The sequence below is a fragment of the Microcaecilia unicolor genome, chromosome 4 (assembly GCF_901765095.1).
Source record: "Microcaecilia unicolor chromosome 4, aMicUni1.1, whole genome shotgun sequence".
Classification (NCBI taxonomy): domain Eukaryota; kingdom Metazoa; phylum Chordata; class Amphibia; order Gymnophiona; family Siphonopidae; genus Microcaecilia; species Microcaecilia unicolor.
Genome location: NC_044034.1, coordinates 50,408,838 through 50,431,520, shown reverse-complemented (window position 1 = coordinate 50,431,520; position 22,683 = coordinate 50,408,838). Strand labels below are relative to the sequence as shown.

At 41.6% G+C, this 22,683-nt stretch overlaps 1 protein-coding gene across 1 annotated transcript in view; it reads right to left on the bottom strand.

The window, feature by feature from the left end:
* Window positions 1–22,683, bottom strand: part of CNTN5 (contactin 5) — a 699,531-nt gene that overhangs the window by 23,430 nt on the left and 653,418 nt on the right. Inside the window, exon 19 of the mRNA XM_030200224.1 lies at window positions 14,856–14,965. Within this exon, the coding sequence (XP_030056084.1) occupies window positions 14,856–14,965 (110 nt within the window). The remainder of the gene's footprint in view (window positions 1–14,855; window positions 14,966–22,683) is intronic.

The following is a 22,683-nucleotide window of genomic DNA, read 5'->3' as shown; positions in this document are numbered from 1 at the left end:
GGAACTATTTATGGGCGCTGCTAGTTCTGGACCAAAGTGATTTGCGGTAGCTTGCAAACCCTTGATTTCAGACAACCGAAGTTTCTAAACCTTCACTCAAAACATTTGAGTAGCTCTGTTTTAGGGGAAACAACTAGCAAGAAATTAAGGGAGTCTTTTACTAAAGATTAGCTTGAGTTATCTGCAGAAGGGCCCATAGGAATAAAATGGGCCCTGCTGCAGATAACTCAAGCTAATTTTTAGTAAAAGATCCCCTAAAACTTTTTCAAGCATGAAGAGACTTACAGCCTTCACACAGGACTCAGCATAAGTATGCATGCTGCACAGCTGTATGAATTCAGATTGTCACATTATCTCTCATAACATCATTGAAATGCATGAGACAGTACACAGAATACGAGGGAATAAATGCTGTCAGGAAGTCAAAAGTTCCTTATCATATTCAAGAAGAGCACACCTCTCACAGATCCTCAGAAACATTTACTATTCGGCCCCAAAGGTTTGAGGAAATCATTTGAGAAAGCTAACATAATTGTTTCATTTCTAGCCTTACATGACTGTCAGCCACTCGCTCTGCATTGAGATGGATAGTGGATAACAGAACACCACAGAAAAATTTGTGTTTGTTTAATTTTGAAGGCATGGTATGTCTGTAGGGAGGGTTAGAGAAAGGAAACTTCAGCTTTAGTTAGTCAGACGAGGATTTTTGTCAGGCACAATCTACAAAGACCTCCCAAAGTCGGAGCAACCTTAGTCAGTTACAAGTTCACAATTATTGAACTGATGATTTTCATCCCATCAAGGTATGTGAGAAACCATACCCTCTAGAGTATGAAAAACTCTCCTTACCTCATTACCATACTTTCTGCTTTCATGGCACCTGAACATAACAACTGTGCATGGTTTGTACTTCAGAAAAAAAAAATCAGATTTTCTATTCACCTGTCAGATCACAACAGATGAACTGACAAGATTTTCGTTTTGTTTTCTTTATTTCTGTTGACATATTTAGCACAACTTTCTTTTTAGCTAATGTTATAGGGGATCTTTTTACTAAAGGTTAGCTCAAGTTATCTGCAGCAGGTCCCATTTTATTCCTATGGGTCCTGCTGCAGATAACTCAAGCTAATCTTTAGTAAAAGACCCCCCATAATGTTGGTGCAAGTCATAACTGATTGGAAACTGAAATTTTCCATGACTTGGGAAAATCATGATCACCTGTCACTCCCCTCCACTCATTCTTTCATCTGCCCTGCCTGCCTGCCTGGCATACTCACTGAAAACACTTTTGGGCCCTTTTACCAAACAGGTAAAAATTGACCTTAGCGCACCATTACGCAATCATTCATGCATGCTAAGGCTATTTTTACCAGGGGCGTAGCCAGACAACAGATTTTGGGTGGGCCTAGGCAAGAAGTGGGTGGGCACCAAGTGTTCTCCTCCCTCCCCCTCCCCCCCACCAAAAAAAATATCTCAGCTGGTGGAAAAACACTTCCTTCCACCTTGGCAGTCTGCAGCAGGCATTTGCTGAAAACTGAGTATGTGCAGGTGCCAGTATCGTGGACAGTAGCGTTTTTGTTACCATCAGGGGGAAGTCTTCAGGTGGCAGAGCTTGAGATCCCCACCAGCTACCACTAAATGCGTGCTACTATTGGGTGGGCCTGAACCCTAAGTAGGTGGGCCCTGGCCCACCTAGGCCCACCTGTGGCTACGCCACTGATTTTTACCACTGGGGTAAAATGCATGGTGTTCCTATTTTCCCATTAGTGAGTGGCCATTAGCACGTCAGCCCCTACCAACACCTAGGGCCCTGCTTACAAAGGTGCACTAGCGTTTTTAGTATATGCTAACTGTGTAGACGCCCATAGGAATATTATGGGCATCTACACAAAGTGTGCTAATTTTTGGCACATGCTAAAATGCTAGCCTCTATTTTGTAGGCAGTAGCAACTGGCAAGCTAAACCTGCGCTAATCGGTTAGCACATGACAATGTTTGTGTTCGTTAAAAACTTGCTATACCACCTATTCCTGATGAGGGGATCTAAGTGGTTTACAATTAAAAATACACAAACTAAAATATAGAAAGAAACTCCATCTTAAGACAGGCAAAGTAAAACACAATGCCAATGCACTAACTGATAAGCACAGAACATGCCCACTCTCTGTCCCCAGACCCGCTCCAGCACATGGGAAGTGTGTACGCATATCCAAATTACCACAGGATGTCTCAGCTTGCCCCACAGTAAATAATTTTTAGCTGTGGTAACCACACAGTGCTTATCACAGCTTTGTAAAAGGGCCCCTTTACTTGTTGGAAAATGTAGGACTGCACTTACAAACAAATAATTAGCAAACAGTACACCTGAACCAATTGCATGTGCATGTATAGATGAAAGACTGCCCTTCGGAAATTCAGCGAAGGAGTCATCAATTTGTAAACCCTCTCAACCAAATTCATTGCAGCCTGAGCGAGGCCTGGCTTGTAAAATCTTTCTGGACCCTCTGTTATGTTGCCAAACTGGAGAACTCTTAACTGATTAAGGGGCCGAACCTACAGTAGCTGCCACTAAGTGGTTTCACTCCACATGACCTTTATGGGAAGAAGACAGTCTTCCTCATCTTGATAGTGTTAGCTTTGTAAGGATGAAGATGTCAAGGTCTTTGTTTGTAATAATGAACCTCTTGACTGGCTAAGAGGAAACCTACCAATATCCAGGTGATCTGTGCCCTTAGGGGGCTACTACTACTTCTACTATTTAGCATTTCTATAGCGCTACAAGGCGTACGCAGCGCTGCACACACATAGAAGAAAGACAGTCCTTGCTGAAAGAGCTTACAATCTAATAGACAAAAAATAAAGTAAGCAAATCAAATCAATTAATGTGAACGGGAAGGAAGAGAGGAGGGTAGGTGGAGGCGAGTGATTACAAGTGGTTACGAGTCAAAAGCAATGTTAAAGAGGTGGGCTTTCAGTCTAGATATAAAGGTGGCCAAGGATGGGGCAAGATGTAGGGGCTCAGGAAGTTTATTCCAGGCGTAGGGTGCAGCGAGACAGAAGGCGCGAAGTCTGGAGTTGGCAGTAGTAGAGAAGGGAACAGATAAGAAGGATTTATCCATGGAGCAGAGTGCACGGGAAGCAGTGTAGGGAAGGATGAGTGTGGAGAGATACTGGGGAGCAGCAGAGTGAGTACATTTATAGGTTAGTAGAAGAAGTTTGAACAGGATGCGAAAACGGATAGGGAACCAGTGAAGCGACTTGAGGAGAGGGGTAGTATGAGTAAAGCGACCCTGGCGGAAGATGAGACGGGCAACAGAGATTTGAACTGACTGGAGAGGGGAGAGGTGACTAAGTGGGAGGCCAGCAAGAAGCAGATTGCAGTAGTCTAAACGAGAGGTGACAAGGGTGTGGATGAGGGTTTTGGTAGAGTGCTCGGAAAGAAAGGGGCGGATTTTACGGATGTTGTAATGAAAGAAATGACAGGTCTTGGTGATCTGCTGGATATGAGCACAGAAGGAGAGAGAAGAGTCAAAGATGACCCCAAGGTTTTGAGCTGAGGAGACAGGGAGAATGAGAGAGCCATCAACAGAAATAGAAAATGGGGGGAGCGGGGAGGTGGGTTTGGGGGGGGAAATGAGAAGCTCGGTTTTGGTCATATTTAATTTCAGGTGGCGTTGAGACATCCAGACAGCAATGTCAGACAAGCACGCTGAAACTTTGGTTTGGATGCAAGGTGAGATATCAGGGGTAGAAAGGTAGATTTGGGAGTCATCAGCATAGAGATGGTAGGAAAAGCCATGGGATGAGATTAATGAACCAAGGGAAGAAGTGTAGATAGAAAAGAGGAGGGGACCAAGAACAGAACCCTGAGGTACGCCGACAGGCAGAGGGATAGAAGTAGAAGAGGATCCACCAGAGTGAACACTAAAGGTGCAGAGGGAGAGGTAGGAAGAGAACCAGGAAAGGACAGAGCCCTGGAATCCAAGTGAGGACAGGGTATCGAGAAGTATGCTGTGATCGACAGTGTCATAAGCAGCGGAAAGATCAAGAAGAATGAGGATGGAATATTGACCTCTGGATTTAGCCAGTAATAGGTCATTGGAGACTTTAGTAAGCACAGTTTCGGTTGAGTGGAGAGGGCGAAAACCAGATTGTAGTGGGTCAAGAATAGCATGTGAAGAGAGAAAATCAAGGCAGCGGCGGAGAACAGCATGCTCAAGTAATTTGGAGAGAAAAAGAAGGAGGGAGATGGGTCGCTAATTAGAGGGACAAGTAGGGTCGAGTGAAGGCTTCTTAAGGAGAGGTGTGACCACAGCATGTTTAAAGGCAGCAGGGACAGTCGCAGTGGAAAGTGAGAGGTTGAGAATGTGACAGATAAAAGGAATAAGAGCAGGAGAGATGGCATTAAGAAGGTGGGTGGGAATGGGATCAGAGGAACAGGTGGTACATTTTGAGGAAGAAAGGAGAAGTGTAGTTTCCTCTATAGTAACTTCAGGAAAGGGAACGAGGGGAAGGAGAGAGAGGAGAGGAATGAGGGGAAGGAGAGAGAGGATATACAGTGATATACATGTACCATGGACTGAGGTTGGTAGGAGACTCTGATGCTTTTACGAATTGTGCTGAGTGTTGGGTTTCCAAGCATGTATACTGTATATCTCCCTCAATAATGCATCATGGGAGGGTTCAGGGTAGGGTTACCATATGGCTCCAGAAAAAGGAGGACGGATTGAGCCAGCCAGGTTTTACTTCCATTGCTTTCAATGGAAGTAATTGAGCCAGCCGGGTTTTACTTCCATTGCTTTGCAATGGAAGTAAAACCCGGCTGGCTCAATCCGTCCTCCTTTTTCTGGAGCCATATGGTAACCCTAGTTCAGGGCCTGTGGCTGCTCCCAATTGTCCCCATTAAAATGAACATCACCAGTTAATGGTGGTTTGTTTGGCATTTCTAACAGCAGGATCTCCCATTTCTGCCTTACTGTTTGCGGCATTCATGAGTTATCTGCCTGTAAAATCTTCTGGCTCTGTGTTCCCCTCTGGGATCAGCTGTCTTTCTGCCCACAATGTTTTGTGATGGGGCCTGCTAGTTTCAGGATAGCCATCAGTGGAACCTAACTACTGATGCTCCCTGCTATTGCTATCATGGCAGGATGTCTCTTGGGTTGCCTGGGAGGTTATGGCATGACTCCTGACATGCAGCATACGCAGCATACTTTGAAAGCATAGCCAGATATAATATGTAGGAGGATCCAAGGCAAATCCTGGTGATTTGAGGCTCTGAGGAATGAGCAAAACAAGATGTAGCAAGCAGGAGGGTGATGAGGTCAAATGAGACAAATAGCAGAATGAGAACTACAGTCAGCCATGCTATAGCTTTAAAGACTTCCACTATCCTGTCCCCCTCCCCTTTCCCCACCCCCAGGCTTCTTTCTCATCTTAGGAGCCCTATTGGGATGTTGTGTCCATTGTAGCTCAGGCTACAGCCTGGATTTGAAGAGAGAAAATGTTAAGATCCCACCAACTTGTTAGGTCTGAGCTCCCATGTACTTCGCTTTAAAGCCTTCAAATTATGTAACAACAGATTGAAACATGCCTAGGAGTATAATTATAGGAAGAAGAAAATGTGTTTAATAATAATACTTAGATAACAGGAACAACATGGGTTCTTTCCCCATAGTACACAGTGGAAACAAATAATAAGTGACTGCAAAATGGTTACAAAAAAAGAACCAATTGTGTTTTTAAAGTGGTTCAAACTTTTCATTTAAAGTTATTTTAAAGTTCTCTTTACTATTCGGCAGGTGTTCTGCTCAGAAAGCAAGCAATAGAACTAATGACTGAATGCATAAAGCACTTTTCTTTTCTCATCAGGCCACAAGCAGTTTTGAATTGATTATTCAATTCTGCCTGAGAACACCAGCTAAATAACAAGCATCTGCAACTTTTGGTTTTATACAGATCTGTAATTGTGGGGATCATAGCTTTCACCACAGTTAGAGACTCTAAAACCAATAGATATAGGATGGTCACAGTATGAAGGCTTTTCAGTAAGTCAAATCAAAAAAATCCATTGGATAGTTAAAAAGGGCTCAGTAGAGTATGTGCTATGCTTAATAACAGGGTATGATCAAACTTTCAAGTGATTGTTATGCTTTCTGCTTGGTGAGTGATCCTAATACATAATTTTCATTTACAATACTTTCTACTCAAACCAGATCCCAACGGAATATTGAGTTAACATTTCAGAAAACATTAAGAACCAGTTCCGGGCTTATACAATCAAGTAGATGTATGTTACATTTTAAGAAGACTGGAGTAACCTGAACAGAGTGGTCAAGGTTATAAGTTTAACATCAAGGAGCACAGGATGACTAGATGTTTCAGACAATACCTCACTAGTTTTTTAAACTGAATGAATTATTACAAAACTTGGTGGTACGACATAAGAGGAGGTCGGAGAATTAGTGAGGTAATTAAATTTGCTGACGACACAAAGTTATTCAAAGTGGCTAAATAGCAAGAGGATTGTGAAAAATTACAAGAGGACCTTACAAGACTGGGAGACTGGGCGTCTAAATGGCAGATGACGTTTAATGTGAGCAAGTGCAAAGTGATGCTTGTGGGAAAGAGGAACCTGAACTATAGCTACATAAAGCAAGGTTCCACGTTAGGAATCACCGACCAAGAAAGGGATCTCGGCATCGTTGTTGATGATATGTTGAAATCCTCTGCTCAGTGTGCTGTGGTGGCTAAGAAAGCAAATAGAATGTTAGGTATTATTAGGAAAGGAATGGAAAACAAAAGTGAGGACATTATAATGCCTTTGTATCGGTCCATGGTGCGACCACACATGGAATATTGTGTTCAATTCTGGTCGCCGCAGCTCAAAAAAGATATAGTGGAATTATAAAAGGTACAGAGAAGGGCAACAAAAATGATAAAGGGGATGGGACGACTTCCCTATGAGGAAAGGCTGAAGTGTCTAGGGCTCTTCAGCTTGGAGAAGAGATGGCTGAGAGTAGATATGATAGAGGTCTATAAAATAATGAGTGGAGTGGGATGGGTAGACGTGAATCGTTTGTTTACTCATTCCAAAAATACCAGGACTAGGGGCATGTGATGAAGCTACAAAGTAGTAAATTTAATACGAATTGGAGAAAATGTTTCTTCACTCAACGTGTAATTAAACTCTGGAATTCGTTGCCAGAGAATGTGGTAAAGACGGTTAGCTTAGCAGGGTTTAAAAAGGGTCTGGATGGCTTCCTAAAGGAAAAGTCCATAGACCATTATTAAATTGATTTGGGGGAAAATCCACTACTGATTTCTGGGATAAGCAGCATAAAATGTATTGCGTTTTCTGGTATCTTGCCAGGTATTTGTGACCTGGATTGACCACTGTTGGAAACAGGATGCTGGGCTTGATAGACCTTTGGTCTGTCCCAATGTGGCAATACTTATGTACTTAACAGGATTAAGTATGGGTCTTATAATAACCAAAAAGGAAGTTAAAAAAGCTGGGAGAGAAGCCAGCACTGCAATGAAATGTAAACATGACTGGAACAGATATAGAGGGAAATAGTAAGAACAGGGTTGAAAGGTTGGGTTAAAGACATAGGATGAACTGATAATATAACATTATAGATGAGCGTATACAAAAGCTAATTGGTTCATCCAGACCATACTGTACATTTGTTCTTGTCCACACCAGTGTACCACCAAAGTGAGCCTGTCAGGTCCTGATGGCCATACAAACTCAAAAGAGCCTCCAGGTCTTCAAAATGGCTTCACATCTACCATATGTGAAAATAGGCAGCTACACCAGGTGCTGGTTTTCATTATAGGTTTGTTTATTTCTGGGTTGTCTAACCTCGGTCCTTGAGGACTGCAATCAGGATTTCCCCAATGAATATTTATGTGATTTATTTGCATGCACTGCCTCCATTGTATGCAAATTGATCTCATGCTTATTCATTGGGGAAATCCTGGAAACCTGACCTGGCAAGGGCCAAGGTTGGACACCCCTGGTTTATTTACTTATGTATTTTTTTTCTTTGTAGTTTTAGTTTTACACATCTAACGGAACCTGGAGTTGGAACATTTCCTCAGAAGCTCTAAACTCTTCCCTGTTCCACTCTGGGGAGTGAGACTCAGTTCTCCCTGGAAAGGGAGAGTAAAAATAAAATGGCATCTACTGATTCAAGGATTGAGTTCCTTCTTTCCCCTCTGCTGCTGCAGTCATAGGATCCAGCTTGAAAAGTGTTTGACAATGTCCAGGAAGGGGTAATTTCCATTGGGTTTAGCACCCCTAATCATTTTAAAAAGCAGTCGGGAAGAATCTCAGAAACCATAACACTTCCAGCAGATAGCCAAGACCTGTCGCTTCTTTCTCTATAACATCAGCAAAATTCGCCCTTTCCTCTCTGAACACACCACCCGAACTCTCATCCACTCTCTCATTACCTCTCGCCTTGACTACTGCAACCTACTCCTCACTGTCGTCCCACTTAGCCATCTATCCTCCCTTCAATCCGTTCAGAACTCTGCTGCCCGTCTTATCTTCCGTCTGCACCGATATGCTCATATCACCCCTCTCCTCAAGTCACTTCACTGGCTTCCGATCAGGTACCGCATACAGTTCAAGCTTCTCCTACTAACCTACAAATGCACTCGATCTACAGCCCCTCATCACCTCTCTACCCTCATCTCCCCTTACGTTCCTACTCAAAACCTCCGCTCACAGGACAAATCCCTCCTCTCAGCACCCTTCTCCACCACTGCCAACTCCAGGCTCCGCCCTTTCTGCCTCACCTCACCCTATGCTTGGAATAAACTCCCTGAGCCCATACGCCAAGCCCCCTCCCTGCCCATCTTCAAATCCTTGCTTAAAGCCCACCTCTTCAATGTCGCCTTCGGCACCTAACCATTATACCTCTATTCCTCTATTCATGTAATCTAGACTGCCCACCTTGACATTTCGTCCTTTAGATTGTAAGCTCCTTTGAGCAGGGACTGTCCTTCTTTGTTAAACTGTACAGCGCTGCGTAACCCAAGTAGCACTTTAGATATGTTAAGTAGTAGTAGTACTTCTCTGTTTAATTTTCTCCTTTTTTCTTTAAAATTTCCACCAGGTCTTTAACCTTTTTCTATGTTGTGAGCCCCCCTTTCCTCCTCCTAACAGGGATAGGGCTTATTTTGCCATTTAAAAATGTTTACTCCTGCTGAAGTCTTATGAAAAGCCATGCTCTGGACAGACTCTGCTCCAGAAAGCGTGAAAGACAGCAATGTATTATGAAGAAGTGGAGAGACAGCTACAGGTGAGTTGAGAGAGGTTGAGGCACTAGGGCTGGCAGGGTGAGAAGTGCAGAGTGTCAGGTATATGACAAAACTAAGCAACAGTATTTTGATGCTAGAGAGTTTCAAGCTACTTTCTTTGAATTTCTAAATATTTCCACTCTCATTCTATAATATTGCACTCACATTTTCTTGCTTAGCTCACAAAATTGCACAACCAATTTATAGAATAGTGCCAGTTACACATGTAAGTTAATTGCTAAATTAGGTGTTAATTGGCACTAAGTACCAATAATTGGTTATAATTTGAGTTACTGGACACTATTTTGTAGCTACACTTGCAATTGCACTTAGGCATTATTCTAGAAATATCACACAAAAATTATACTCCCAGATTCTATATATCACAGCTAGATTTCCACAAAGACATTGCACGTGTTCTAATAACAACGCACATAATTGTTTAACTAGCTAATCAGCACTTTTAATTGGATATTAACAAGCAATTATCAGCAATAATTAGCATTAATTGAGACTTAAGTGCACAACTCGCTAAGTGTATTCTGTATCGTGGTGCGCCTAAATTCTAAGTCACGTAGTTAAAAAGGAAGCATGGCCATGGGTAGGGCTTGGGTATTTCTACAATCTATGTGCATTATTTTAGAATAAACCCAATTTAGGTGTCTGGATTTATGCCAAGTAAAACATGGCCTAAATGGATGCAACCAAATTTAGTCATGTGGAGAGACACTGAGTGTGTTCTATATACCATGTGGAAAGTTAAAATGATTCTATAAAATTTAGGTGTATTTTAGAGAATATGTCAGAATTTTCAGGCACCATATATAGAATCTAGCCCATAATGCATAACTGCAAGGGGGTAATGCACACGGCAAGTGCATGGGTGGATCAGTGGTGTGCCCAACATATATGTGCTAAGATTGTGGAATACCGTCAGTTACACATACAACTGTAATATGTCATCGCAATCATTTACACCAGTCATTGACATGGCGTAAGCAGCTGTGCTTAAATATTGGCATGCAAATGCCAACTTATGCTACAATGGCAATTATGAGTGTAATATCTGACACAGAACTTGTGCTTAGCATCTAAATTTCAGTGGCTTTTTCAGAATTACCTACTTCCCCCAAATTCTGTAAAAATCGCCAAAAACATAGTAACATAGTAGATGACGGCAGAAAAACACCTGCACGGTCCATCCACTCTGCCCAACAAGATAAACTCATATAATTGCACATGCAATTTAATTAAATAACAAGCTATTATTGGCTTTTGAGCAAGCAATTTTTGGTACTAATTAAATTTAATTGAACTTTATGTATGTAAAATTAGACGTGTGATCTGCACCTAAAATTTAAGCGGGCATTCCTAAAATTTATGTCGTTGTTATGGAATAATGGGGATATGTGTCTAATGTAAGCACATACACTTGCACCGTGTTTCAGTTAGTGAAAATGGCCTCATTAGGTACAATTCCCCGGTGTAAGCGCTATTCTATAAAACACGCCTAACTAAAATAGCGTTTTTTTCTATGCCAATTTTTTTGGCACCATATATAGAATCTAGTCCTTTATGTTTTAGGTGTAATAATTGACATCAGCCCCCAGATTCTATAAACATGTGTGTGCTAAGAAAAGCTTAGCGTGGAAATTTGCATGCACATATTACAGAATAAGGGCATTTATGCATGCAAATTTATTCACTTGGCTTTAATAAGCAATAATTGCCAGTTATTGATGTTAATTGCCACTATTTAGTACCAATTAGCATTTCCACACTTACATGCCCTTAGTCGTTATTCTATAAAGTCTGCGTGCTAAATCTGGCACACACTATATTTATTTATTTCCAAAGGCTTGATATACCACTCTTCACAAAAAGTAGCAAGGCGGTGTACAAAACAAGAGGTAGAGGAGTTCAAATTAAAAGCTAAAAAGGAAAGCAGAAGGAAAAAGGAGAGAATTATATCCTTAGGTAGTAGTGAATACCTGTTGAAAAAGCCAGGCTTTCAAATGCTTTTTGAAAACAGGAATTGAAGATTCAGTACTAAGTTCTAGTGGCAATGTATTCCAGAGTTTTGGGGCTGCATATGAAAATGTTGTGTCTCTGGTACTGTCTAGTCGTATAACAGAGGGAGGAGGGAGACACTAGTGATTGCTGTGAAGAGTGGAGAGTGCGTGATGGATGATATGCTTGGATTAAATTGGAAATGTAATCAGGAGCAGAAGGTTGTAGACCTTTGTATACTAAGGTTAAGAGTTTAAATTGAATACGTGCAAAAACAGGTAATCAGTGTTTGATTTTAAGGAGGGGTGTCGCGTGATCAAACCTGTGTAAATTATGTAGAAGTTTAACTGCAGTTGACTGAACAAGTTGAAGCTGTTTAAGAGATGTTAAAGACTTATAGTGGAAGACCTGAGAAAAGAGAGTTACAGAAATCTAAGTGGGTGATGAGCAAGGACAAGATAAGTGAGCAAATACAAGATCCGGGGAGATAAGGTTTGCATGACTGGATGCACTGAATGGCAATAAAGGAAGACTGAAGTATTTTGTTGATGTGTTGAATGAAAGTTAGTTTATGATCAAAAATGACTCCAAGTATTCTAACCTGTTCTTTAAAGATAAGGGAATGAGCTTGGAGAACAGGGGTGAGAAAGATATACAAAAAGGATTAGAAAAAAAATTATGGACACCAATTTAGTGATATTTAAAGATAATATGCGTGCCCAGTCATTTAGAAGCTTGTTCCAGTCAGTAATTGAGAGAACTGTTATCAGTGGAATTAAGTGGAAGAGTGAATAGAAATTGAATGTCATCTGCAAAACAGTAAGGGCTATAGAATTGAATCAAAGTAAATAGAGAAGAAATGAAAATGTTAAGCAAAAGGCGGACCTCATCATGAAAAGCTGTAAATAAAGTTTCAACACTATGAGATTTCCTAAAACCCACCTGCCTAGGATGTAACACATAAGTCTTGTTAGAAATTATGTAAGCTGGGTTGACTATCTTTTCTAAGAACTTGGAAAAAAGGGCTAATTTGAGATGGGATGGTAGTTAAGTGCAATAGTACAGACAAGAGAGTGTTTTTTTAAATATAGGGGTCACTGAAGCAATATGCCATGATTCATGGAATATTCCAGATTGTTAGCACCCAATTATTGGTGCTAATTGGCTTGTTAGCCAATTTAGTTGCATGTGCAACTAAACTGTGTCTTGCAAATGACAAGATGGATTTGGATAGGCTGTAGTGGGTTTCGACGGCAACTCCAGTGGTTGGAATGTAAGGCCAGTGCTGGGCGAACTTCTACAGTCTATGCCCCACAAATGACAAAACAGATAGGTTGGAGTGGACTTCGACAGCAACTCCAGTAGCTGAAATGTAAGGACAGGACCTGGCAGACTTCTATGGTCTATATCCCAAAAACGACAAAGAAAGACCATGATCAAGCTTGCTTCCTTTTTTTTTTTTTTTAATATCTGGTTATAATTGTCCCCAAGCCAGCCTCAGAAGAAGATTTGTTTTGACAAAAGGTTATCCACCAAGGATAAGTTTGTTTAGGAATGACAGAATATGCATGAGCAAATTTATAAATGAAATGTGACCCACTGAATGAAAAGGGACCAAAAGTAGGATTAAAAATAATAGAGATAAAGGCTATAAAAGTTTGGGTGGGTAAATCTGGGCAACTTTCATGCTTGAAATTTGATCATAGTTTATACAAAACATGGTCAAAATTTTATCTATAACTTCCTAAGGATCACAGAGATATAGATATTATAATTATGCTATTTTTCAAATGCATTTTTTGAAAACGTACTTTTTTATTGATAGATATTTCTCATTTTTAAAAGAGGTAATTAGTCCATATATGAGGCTAAAAGTTTGCAGGATTATGCAATTGATATCCCTCTATGTTGTGGTATAAATAAGTCACATACCCCATTTTTGGTACCTTTTCACTCAGCAGGTAACAAATAATAAATCCTCTTGCTTTAGGAATGAGTTTCCAATCAGGTTGGGTTGCAGAGCATTATCCCCCCTCCCCCCCATATTCAGCAACATTCAATCTCAGGCAAATGCTAAGGAACCATTCTCAGGTCATAGCCCAAAATCATGTATGACAACCTGTACTTGATCTTATGTTCGAGGTGGAATTAATACCTCATGTAAAACCCTGGTCAAAATGATCACTTTTTATTTAAACCTGTGCACCTCTTAGCTGGTGCAAAATCCAATAGTAGGGATGGACCAAGGAGACCCTTGGTGGGTTTGATGGCATCTTTGTAGAGACTACAGTACTTTAGTGGTTATGGTAGTCCACTGTTTCCATCTTCCAATGACTCATATTCAATTGTTTTCCTATTTAAGTGTGCGACTCCTGAGGCAGAAGGGTGTTTCCCATCGAAACATGACCCCTTGTTGGGTCTGATACACGAGTGGTGGTGCCCAATAAAGACTTATACACTACCCATCTGGTGGTCTCTTTGGTTCACCCCTACTCCTGGTTTTGGTAGTTTTGCATGTAGGGGTTCCTTTACCTTTTTGGGTTTTTTTTGTGTTGCAAAATCCAATAGGGCATTTTTTCCCATAAGTGTGTATTCCCACTGTAAAATAGTGAAGACACACAGATTTTTGTCCCAACCAATCCATGCACAAAATATGGCCCCACCACTTCCCTACCATGCCCCCTTGAAAAATCTGCATTGTGTGGATTTCCATGTGTAAATAGCAGCTTTCTGATAAACACGTATAAATGCTGCTATTTACACGTGGAGATGTTTGTAAAATAATCTCTTATATATATATATCAACCCCATGTTTTATGGGTTCCACTTGTGAATAAGGATAGCAATTTGACATGGTTGACCTGGGTGATTTATATATGTCTTATCACATGTTGTGTATGCATTTTGATATATACCCTTGATGAACTTTGAGGCTTGCTGGAGTCTACAATAAATCAATATTATAGCTGTATGTCTATTCTGACAAAGAGGCTGGTAGCCTCTTTATTGAGGCATAAGCTTCCAAGTATGAGAAACCACTTTGTCAGTTGAATTTATGCCTCTTTGTCATTTTTGTGGCTCAGACTACCAGGTTACCCTGCTGGAAATCTTCCACTATATGCTCTCTCTGGCCCTATGCATAGACTAACAATTTTCTAAGGAAAATAAAACAAAATTTGTGCAGTTTAGGATTCTTCAGTAGACAAGGTCCCTCTCTAGTAAACTATATACAAGATCTGAGTTGAACCCTAAATATATATGTTTATTTAAAAATGGAATATACCACTTAACTTTTATCAAACAAAGTGGTTTACAGTAAATATTCATACAATAAAAACATGAGGAAGTCTATATAATTTTTTTTTAAAAGCCTGAAAACACTGCTATGCTCTGTTATTGGTCTATGGTGAGCTGTGTTTTTGAGTAGTTATTCTTAATAAAGAATTTCTCAGGAGGTTTTAATCCTTACCATCATTTCAGCTGATTGTTAAGAAAATTGAATTATACAATGATGATTATGATAATCTGCTTTCATACCTCAAATCCTTGCGGCCTTCCCAGGCTCTCTTTAACAGGTTTCCATGCAACTAGAATCTCCGATGCAGACAAACTTATAGCCTTGACATCTGCAGGAGCACTACTAGGTTCTGCATTAAGAAAAATGAAAATAATAAACTTTCAGCGTAACAACAGAGATTTATCAAGGTAGTACAAATGCCATATACTTGTCCCCATCTGCTGTATCACCAAAAGTAAAACACAACAGCTGTGACTATGAGAAACCAAATAAGATAAAAAGAAAATCTTAACTTATCTTTATTGCACTGTGTCATACCCCATAAATGATGTTATTAACTGGCATGACATGGTAGACAATAAAGAACCCCTTTTACAGCTTGTTTGATTTGTTAGGGCCCTTTCACTAAAGTACAGCTGACACTCAAATGCAATTGGTATAGATTATTCACTAGAACACAGGAGAACTGCCAAGTTGTCATTCTTGGTTTCTGATCTTACACAAAGTAATGTAATAGATGACTATAGAGAAAGACCAGTTGGCCCATCCAGGCTGCTCACTTGTATTCCAGTGCATTGTAGTATTTCACTGTAGCTAGTGATTAAAAGTTTGTTGCCCATTTGTGAAAGGTAAATGTATCCTGGATACTTGTTCATGTATTGGCATAAAACTAAAATACTCATTCTAGAGACCTCTGTGGAAGATCAGAGACATTTATAAAAGGATATTAAGAATTGTTAACGCTACGTTCGTTTAGGATAAAGTCGTTTTACAAAAGAAAGCACCTTTTACATTTTCTAAATGTTTGTAACTACAGCTTGTCCAGAATCCAATTGCCCGGCTGCTTTCTGTACCTAAATTCTGAGATCATATAACTACAATTGTAAGCAATTTGCAAGGTCATCCAGGGTAAAATTGTGCAGGATGACTGTAATTTCTCTCTGTAGTCTTATATTAATTTCTTAAGCCTTCACTGAAATGTTACAATTCACATTAGAAACTGGCTACACTTTTGCTTTTCTTATCCTTATCCTTAATTTTCTCTAAAATTCCCCTGCAAGTGCGGGGCTTTTTTAAGTGATAAAAATTTTGACTCTCCTTATTACGATGAATTTACTATTCAGTAGAATTTAATCTTATTTTCTTTTTTCTTTATTTCTTTCCTATAGTTATTTGGCTGTGATATTAATTCTAAGGGGACTCAATGCCTTTTCTTAACAAGATATATTTCTTGTTATAGGGAAAACCTATTACAATACAAGGGAAGGAGAACTATGGAGTCTGTATCACTTGTACAAACTAGAAAAACTAAGGAACAACAGCATGAAAGATCTTCAACCCCTATTTCTGAAGGATAAATTACCAAAAGAAATATTTCCTGCTCACATGGTTCTAGGCTTCTGGCAACCACCTGATCTGAACCAAAAATTTATAAGGAGTAAACTCCCAAAAGAACCCCTAAATATTAGAAAATTACACAAATCCCTGTATGAAACCACAATGGACATTATGTCTGTATGTATCACAGGTCCCTACAGCTACCCACATGGGAAAGGCATTACAATAAAGAGGACGTTTTACTAAGAAGTGCAAAGTACAATCATTTCTCTTTCTATTACTGGAAGCCTTTGAACTCCCAGGTCTGGTCTGAATTTACAACTTTTTAAAAAAAGGTCTGTTCTCTCAGATTACTTAAAGCCTTTAATCCTTCATTGCCAATTGGTAAGATTGCTGATCCATAGAGTGGACTGTAGTGTCACCCAGTGAAATCTGCCTCAGGAACTTCTGTCACAAGGAATGTGTCTTGGGGATCTTAGTAGTGTGTGTGGGATAAGAAGCTATAATCCCCATCAACCAAAGAGAAGACAAAACTACAAGAGGTCAAACACCTACATAACAGTACTTAAAAGATCACCTCATTGCCATGTCAAAGCTACCCCCAGCATGCCCAGACCACCCTTGGAAACTATAGGACTGTTGAATGCCAGATCAGCTGCAAAGAAATCCTCAGTGATCCATGATGTCATCCATGAACAGCATTTTGACATTTTAGGAATCAATGAAACCTGGCTAGATGAAAGCGGGGATTTACCACTGGATGAACTATGCCTAACAGGTTTCAACATCCAACATCAACCAAGAGCAGGAAGACGGAGTGGAGGGGTAGCAGTCTTGATTCGGGATGCAATCAAACTGCGCAGAATCAACATTCCCCCAGCTAAATGAATCAGAATCTCTTTTAATCCAACTAAAAGAGGAGAAACCAATCTGTCTGCTCATGGTATACCAATCACCTTGTAAAACCACAATATCCATGCAAGAACTCCTTGATCTGATTACACAAGTGATCTTGAATTATCCTAGGATGAATTATCCTAAAATGTGAAGATGGTGATCATGGGAGATTTTATTCTACAAATTGAACCCCCCCCCCCCCCCCCCCCCCCCCGATACCATCACATCTGTCTTCCTGGACATGATGATAGTACTAGGATTCACACAGGTGATCAATTTGCCAACCAATGAAAATGGTCACATACTAGACTTACCAGCTTATTTTTGAAAGAGAAAAACGCCTATATTTCGACCCAAATCGGGAGATGGGCGTTTTTCTCACAAAGGCACCCAAATCGGTATAATCGAAAGCTGATTTTGGGCGTTTCCAACTGCACTCCGTTGCGGAAACGAATAAAGTTGACGGGGGTGTGTTGGAGGCAAGGTGGAGGCGGAACTGGGGCGTGGTTATCGCCGAGGAAAGATGGGCGTCTTTAGCGGATAATCGAAAAAAAGATGTTTTTACCGTGATTTTGGGTCACTTTTTTTGGACCCTGTTTTTCCATGAACAAGTCCCAGAAAAGTGCCCCAACTGCCCAGATGACCACTGGAGGGAATCGGGGATGACCTCCCCAGACTCCCCCAGTGGTCACTAACCCCCTCCCACTAAAATAAAACCCACTTTAAAAACTTTTTTTCCAGCCTCTATGCCAGCCTCAAATGCCGTACCCACCTCCATGACAGCAGAATGTGGTCGATCCTGTGACAGCCTTTCCCTGGGTCAGATGTGGCTCTCGGGGTGCACTACAGGGTCACATCAGCATTGCATTGTGGTGGGTGAAGGGTATTGGGCTCCGTGATTTCATTAGCTTGTGTTACATGCTCACAATGTTGGTAGTTGGTAGGCTCTACTCCCATGGTGCTTTTCCCTCTGCTTACTGGGTCAGAGTGTGCACTGTTTTGTTTCCGGTAGTCCATGAGGTAGTGGCCATTTTTGTAAGCCAGTTTTAGATCCCTTCCATGTGTTAGCCACGTTAGAGAACTTAGTTCTTACCTTGAATGTGGCTGAAAGAGGGCATTGTACAGCATTCTGCCAGCTCTGACCTACTGCTCATCTCAGTGGGGCATAACCTCTGATCTGCAGTTAACTGTGAGTAAACGTGCTTATTCCAATAAAGGACGTTTTTGGAGAGATTAGTCTTCAGGTGTAAACTGGTGTGCCAATGTTATACAGCAGCAACCAGTCCAAGAGGCCTGTGTGTATGCAGGTCCCTGGAACACTTTTAGTGGGTACCGCAGTGCACTTCAGCCAGGTGGACCCAGGCCCATTCCCCCCTACCTGTAACACTTGTGCTGGTAAATGGGAGGCCTCCAAAACCCACTGTACCCACATGTAGGTGCCCCCTTCACCTCTAAGAGCTATGGTAGTGTTGTATATTTGTGGGTAGTGGGTTTTGGGGGAGGGGGGTTGGGAGCTCAGCACCCGTGGTAAGGGAGCTACGCATGTGGGAGGTTTTTCTGAAGTCCACCGCACTGACCTAGGGTGCCCAGTTGGTGTGCTGGCATATCAGGGGGGCCAGTGTACTACGAATCCTGGCCCCTCCCACGACCAAATGGCTCGGGTTAGGATGTTTTTGAGCTGGGCGTTTTTATTTTCCATTGTTGCTAAAAAAAAACAAATGCCCAGCTCAAAAACGTCCAGTTTTTCAAAAATACGGTTCGGGCCCTCCCCTTCACGGACCTGTTCTCGGAGATAAAAGCCCATGGAGATAGGCGTTTCCGTTCGATTATGCCCCTCTTAGTATTCTACAAAGGGGTTGATATCTGAGCATACTGGGATAGCAGTATTGAGATAACATTTCCCTAAGTGACCACCTGGAACAAATGGCACCTCTCACAGTTTGGAAGGAAATCAAAGACAAGAAAAAGCTGACTTCTAAGAATTTCCTAGAGGCCTTGGACTATCCACGTGTGGATGAAAAGACAGCTACAGCGTCAGAACAGTTGATATTTGAAATACACACATAGCTAAGATCGTAGAGAAAACGGCACTACTAAAAATGGTCTTATGCCCCACTCACAAACGCTCACCTTGGTTTTCTCCACAACTTCAGACCCTTAAGTGTGAAGGATGGAAATTGGAAAGGAGATGGTGTAAACTCGTTTGGATGAGGACAGGCTAAACTATAGGAATCATATGACAAAGTACTGCCAATTCTTAACAATAATATCGCCAATATTTGCCCTCTCCTTTCTGAGCACGCTACCAGAACCCTTATCCACACTCTCATCACCTCTCACTTGGACTACTGCAACTTGCTTCTCACAGGTCTTCCACTCAGCCATCTCTCTCCTCTTCAATCTGTTCAAAATTCTGCTGCAAGTTTAATGTTTCACCAAAGTCGCTATGCCCATATCAGCCCTCTTCTGAAGTCACTTCACTGGTTCCCTATCCATTTCCGTATACAGTTCAAGCTCCTCTTATTAACCTATAAGTGCATTCACTCTGCTGCCCCTCACTACCTCTCCACCCTCATCTTTCCCTACACTCCTTCCCAAGAACTCCGTTCACTAGGCAAATCTCTCCTAATTGCACCCTTCTCTTCCATCGCTAACTCCAGACTCCGTTCTTTTTATCTCGCCACACCTTATGCCTGGAATAGACTTCCTGAGCCATTACATCAAGCTCCATCTCTGGCCGCCTTCAAATCCGGGCTAAAGGCCTACCTGTTTGATGCTGCTTTTAATTCCTAACTTGTCACCTGCTCGTAACCTTATCTTGTCTTCCTCTCTTCAATAGTCCCTTTTCCCTATGTGTCCTATCTGTCTGTCCTACCCTTATCCCTTATTTGTCCTGTCTGTCTTTCCTGATTTAGATTGTAAGATCTTTTGACCAGGGATTGTCTTTTCTTCATGTTCAATTGTGAAGCGCTGCGTATGACTGGTAGCGCTATAGAAATGATTTGTAGTAGTAGTAGTAGTAGTAGAACCAGCCTGCCTAGTCACAACTGAACTGCAATGTTATTGTTGCATACTTTGACAACAAAATTAAAAGTCTCCACCAGGATTTACAGGCAGTCCCACCCAGTCTCCAAGCAGCTAACCTAGAGCACACAAACTCGGCCCCTCCTAACACAGACATATGGGACTCTTTTAACCCAATAAAAGAGGATGGCCTAGACAAAATCCTAAGAAACCTTTGACCAACTACTTGCTCCCTCAACCTCTGCCCATCAAAGATAGTGCAGCAGGCAAGAAGGGGACTCATAAAAAGCGTCACAAAAATCGTGAACTTCTCTCTTTCTAACATCTACCAACAGCATTAAAACGTGCAGTGGCATGTCCTTTGCTAAAGAATAACAACCTTGACTTGGTCAAACTTTAAAATTACTGGCCAGTATCCAACATCCCGTGTCTCTTGCATCAAAAAGGCAGCCAGCATGGTAAAAATCCTGTGTTAGTTGCCTAAAGTGGGAGCGAGTGGGATCTGGGCATGATATGGGCGGGTGGAGGTGTGGTCAGCTGTGACAGCTAGCACATGGGTCAGTACTGCATGCTAGTTGTCATGACTGCTGATAACACAGCTGAACTTACTGCCACCTCAAGAGGAGGTGGGAAGTACAGCTGCACTACCAGCAGTGTGCTGGCAAAGGAGTTGAAGCGGTGTATCCTCCAATCCCTCCAGTCCAACTCCCTGACAGAACCCAATTCCTACTCTGCACCCTCAATATCATTTTCCAGACCTCCCTGTATTCACGATGACATTCAACAGATCCCCCCTCCTTGCACCCCCTGATGACATTCTCCAGAATCTCAACACTCCCAGTGGCATTTGCCATGCCTCCCACACTTTCAGTGACATTCTCCAGACCGCCCCCCCAGTCCTGATGACATTCTCTAGAGTTCCTGAAACCCAGTCCCTCAACATACTAACCCCGCCTCACCAGGCTGCCCTTCCCCTACCCTCCAATCCCCACTGGGATTTGCTAGGAGGTCAATATTGGTGGGGCAGGGGGTTCTTGGGCAGCAGCAGCAACCCCCTTTGCTGCTTCCTGGGTTGGCACTTTAATCCAAAATGGTGCCAATGAACACTAGAGGTAGTCTCATGGTCATCCTTCTGTGTACAGAGTAAATCTACTGAATATTTTTGGTATTGTGGGGGGGGGGGTCTGGAAAATTTCATCAGGAATGAGGAAATCTATTGAGTCTCATCAAGTGTGCAGGGGTCTGGAGAATTTCATGTGGAGTGTGTGTGTATGTGAGAGTGTGTATGTGTGTGTGAGGGGGCTCCTGGAGAATGTCATCAGTAATGTGAGGACAGTCTAGAGACTGTCATCAGGAGTGTGGGGGGAGGGATCTGGTGAATGTCATTGGGAGTATGGGGTAAGAATCTGGTGCTGTTGGGGGCTCAAGAATGAGACAAGAAAGGATCAAGTGAAGCATTGTGGAAGGGGTAAAGCACTGCCTCACCAGACCTTTTTCATTATTTATTTATGGTTGGTTGCTGCCCATTGTTGACTTATTTAAATATCTTGGTGTCTTTTCTGACTCGGCTCCTTCCTTTTCACCCCAAGTCTCCTTTGTTATTTAGTGTGGTTTCTTTTCTCTTGGGCGTCTCTGCTCTATTTCTAAATTTCTGATCTACATACTCTGATGCACACTTTAGTGATTTCCCTTCTTGATTATGCTAATGTGGTTTACTCTGGACTGTCAACTTTACAACTTTGTTGATTACAGACGTTGCAGAATGCAGTTGCTCATCCTCTTTGTAAAGCTCGCAGGTCTGATTCTATTACCCCTGTCTTGTCATCTCTTCATTGGCTTCCAGTTAATTATTGATCTTGGTTTAAAATTCTTTATCTTACTCACAAAACTCTTCACTGTGGCTCTCCAGCCTATCTTTCATCTCTTACTATTCCTTTTACTCCTTCTCGCTCCCTTCGACCACTTGATTCTCATAGTTTGGTTTTACCTTTTCTGAAACAGGCCCACTATGGCTCTACTCATCACACTGCATTTTTACTTTCTGTCTTCTAAACTCTGGAACGATCTTCCTTCGGTCCTGCCCTCAGAATTATCCCTTTCACGTTTTAAAGTTCTTTTGAAAACCCACTTTTTCTCCCTTGCTTTTGTTTTTTCACCTCCAATCTCTTAGTGCGGGTTGCTGGTAACCGGTTGCTTGTTCAGTTGGGCTATTTGATTGTGTGTTTGTTTTAGGAGGAATGTTTCTGTCCTATTGATTTATGGAGTTTTTTTCTGTTTCAATTTTATTTTACTGTCAACCGCTGTAATCTTCTTGTAGAAGTGCCAGTATATTAAAACTGTAAATAAACATAAACATAATGGGTCCTTTTACTAAGCTGCAGTAAAAGGGGGCCTATGCTAGCATCATCGTGTGTTTTTGATGCCCGCTGTGGCTCCCTTTTACTGCATGGCCATTTCAGTGGGGAGCCCTTACTGCCACCCACTGAAATGGCGGTAAGGGCTCCCATGCTAACCTGGCGGTAACTGGACAGTGCATTAACTGATTACCGTCAGTTAAGTTCTAGAGCTACAAAAATCTAAAAAATTACT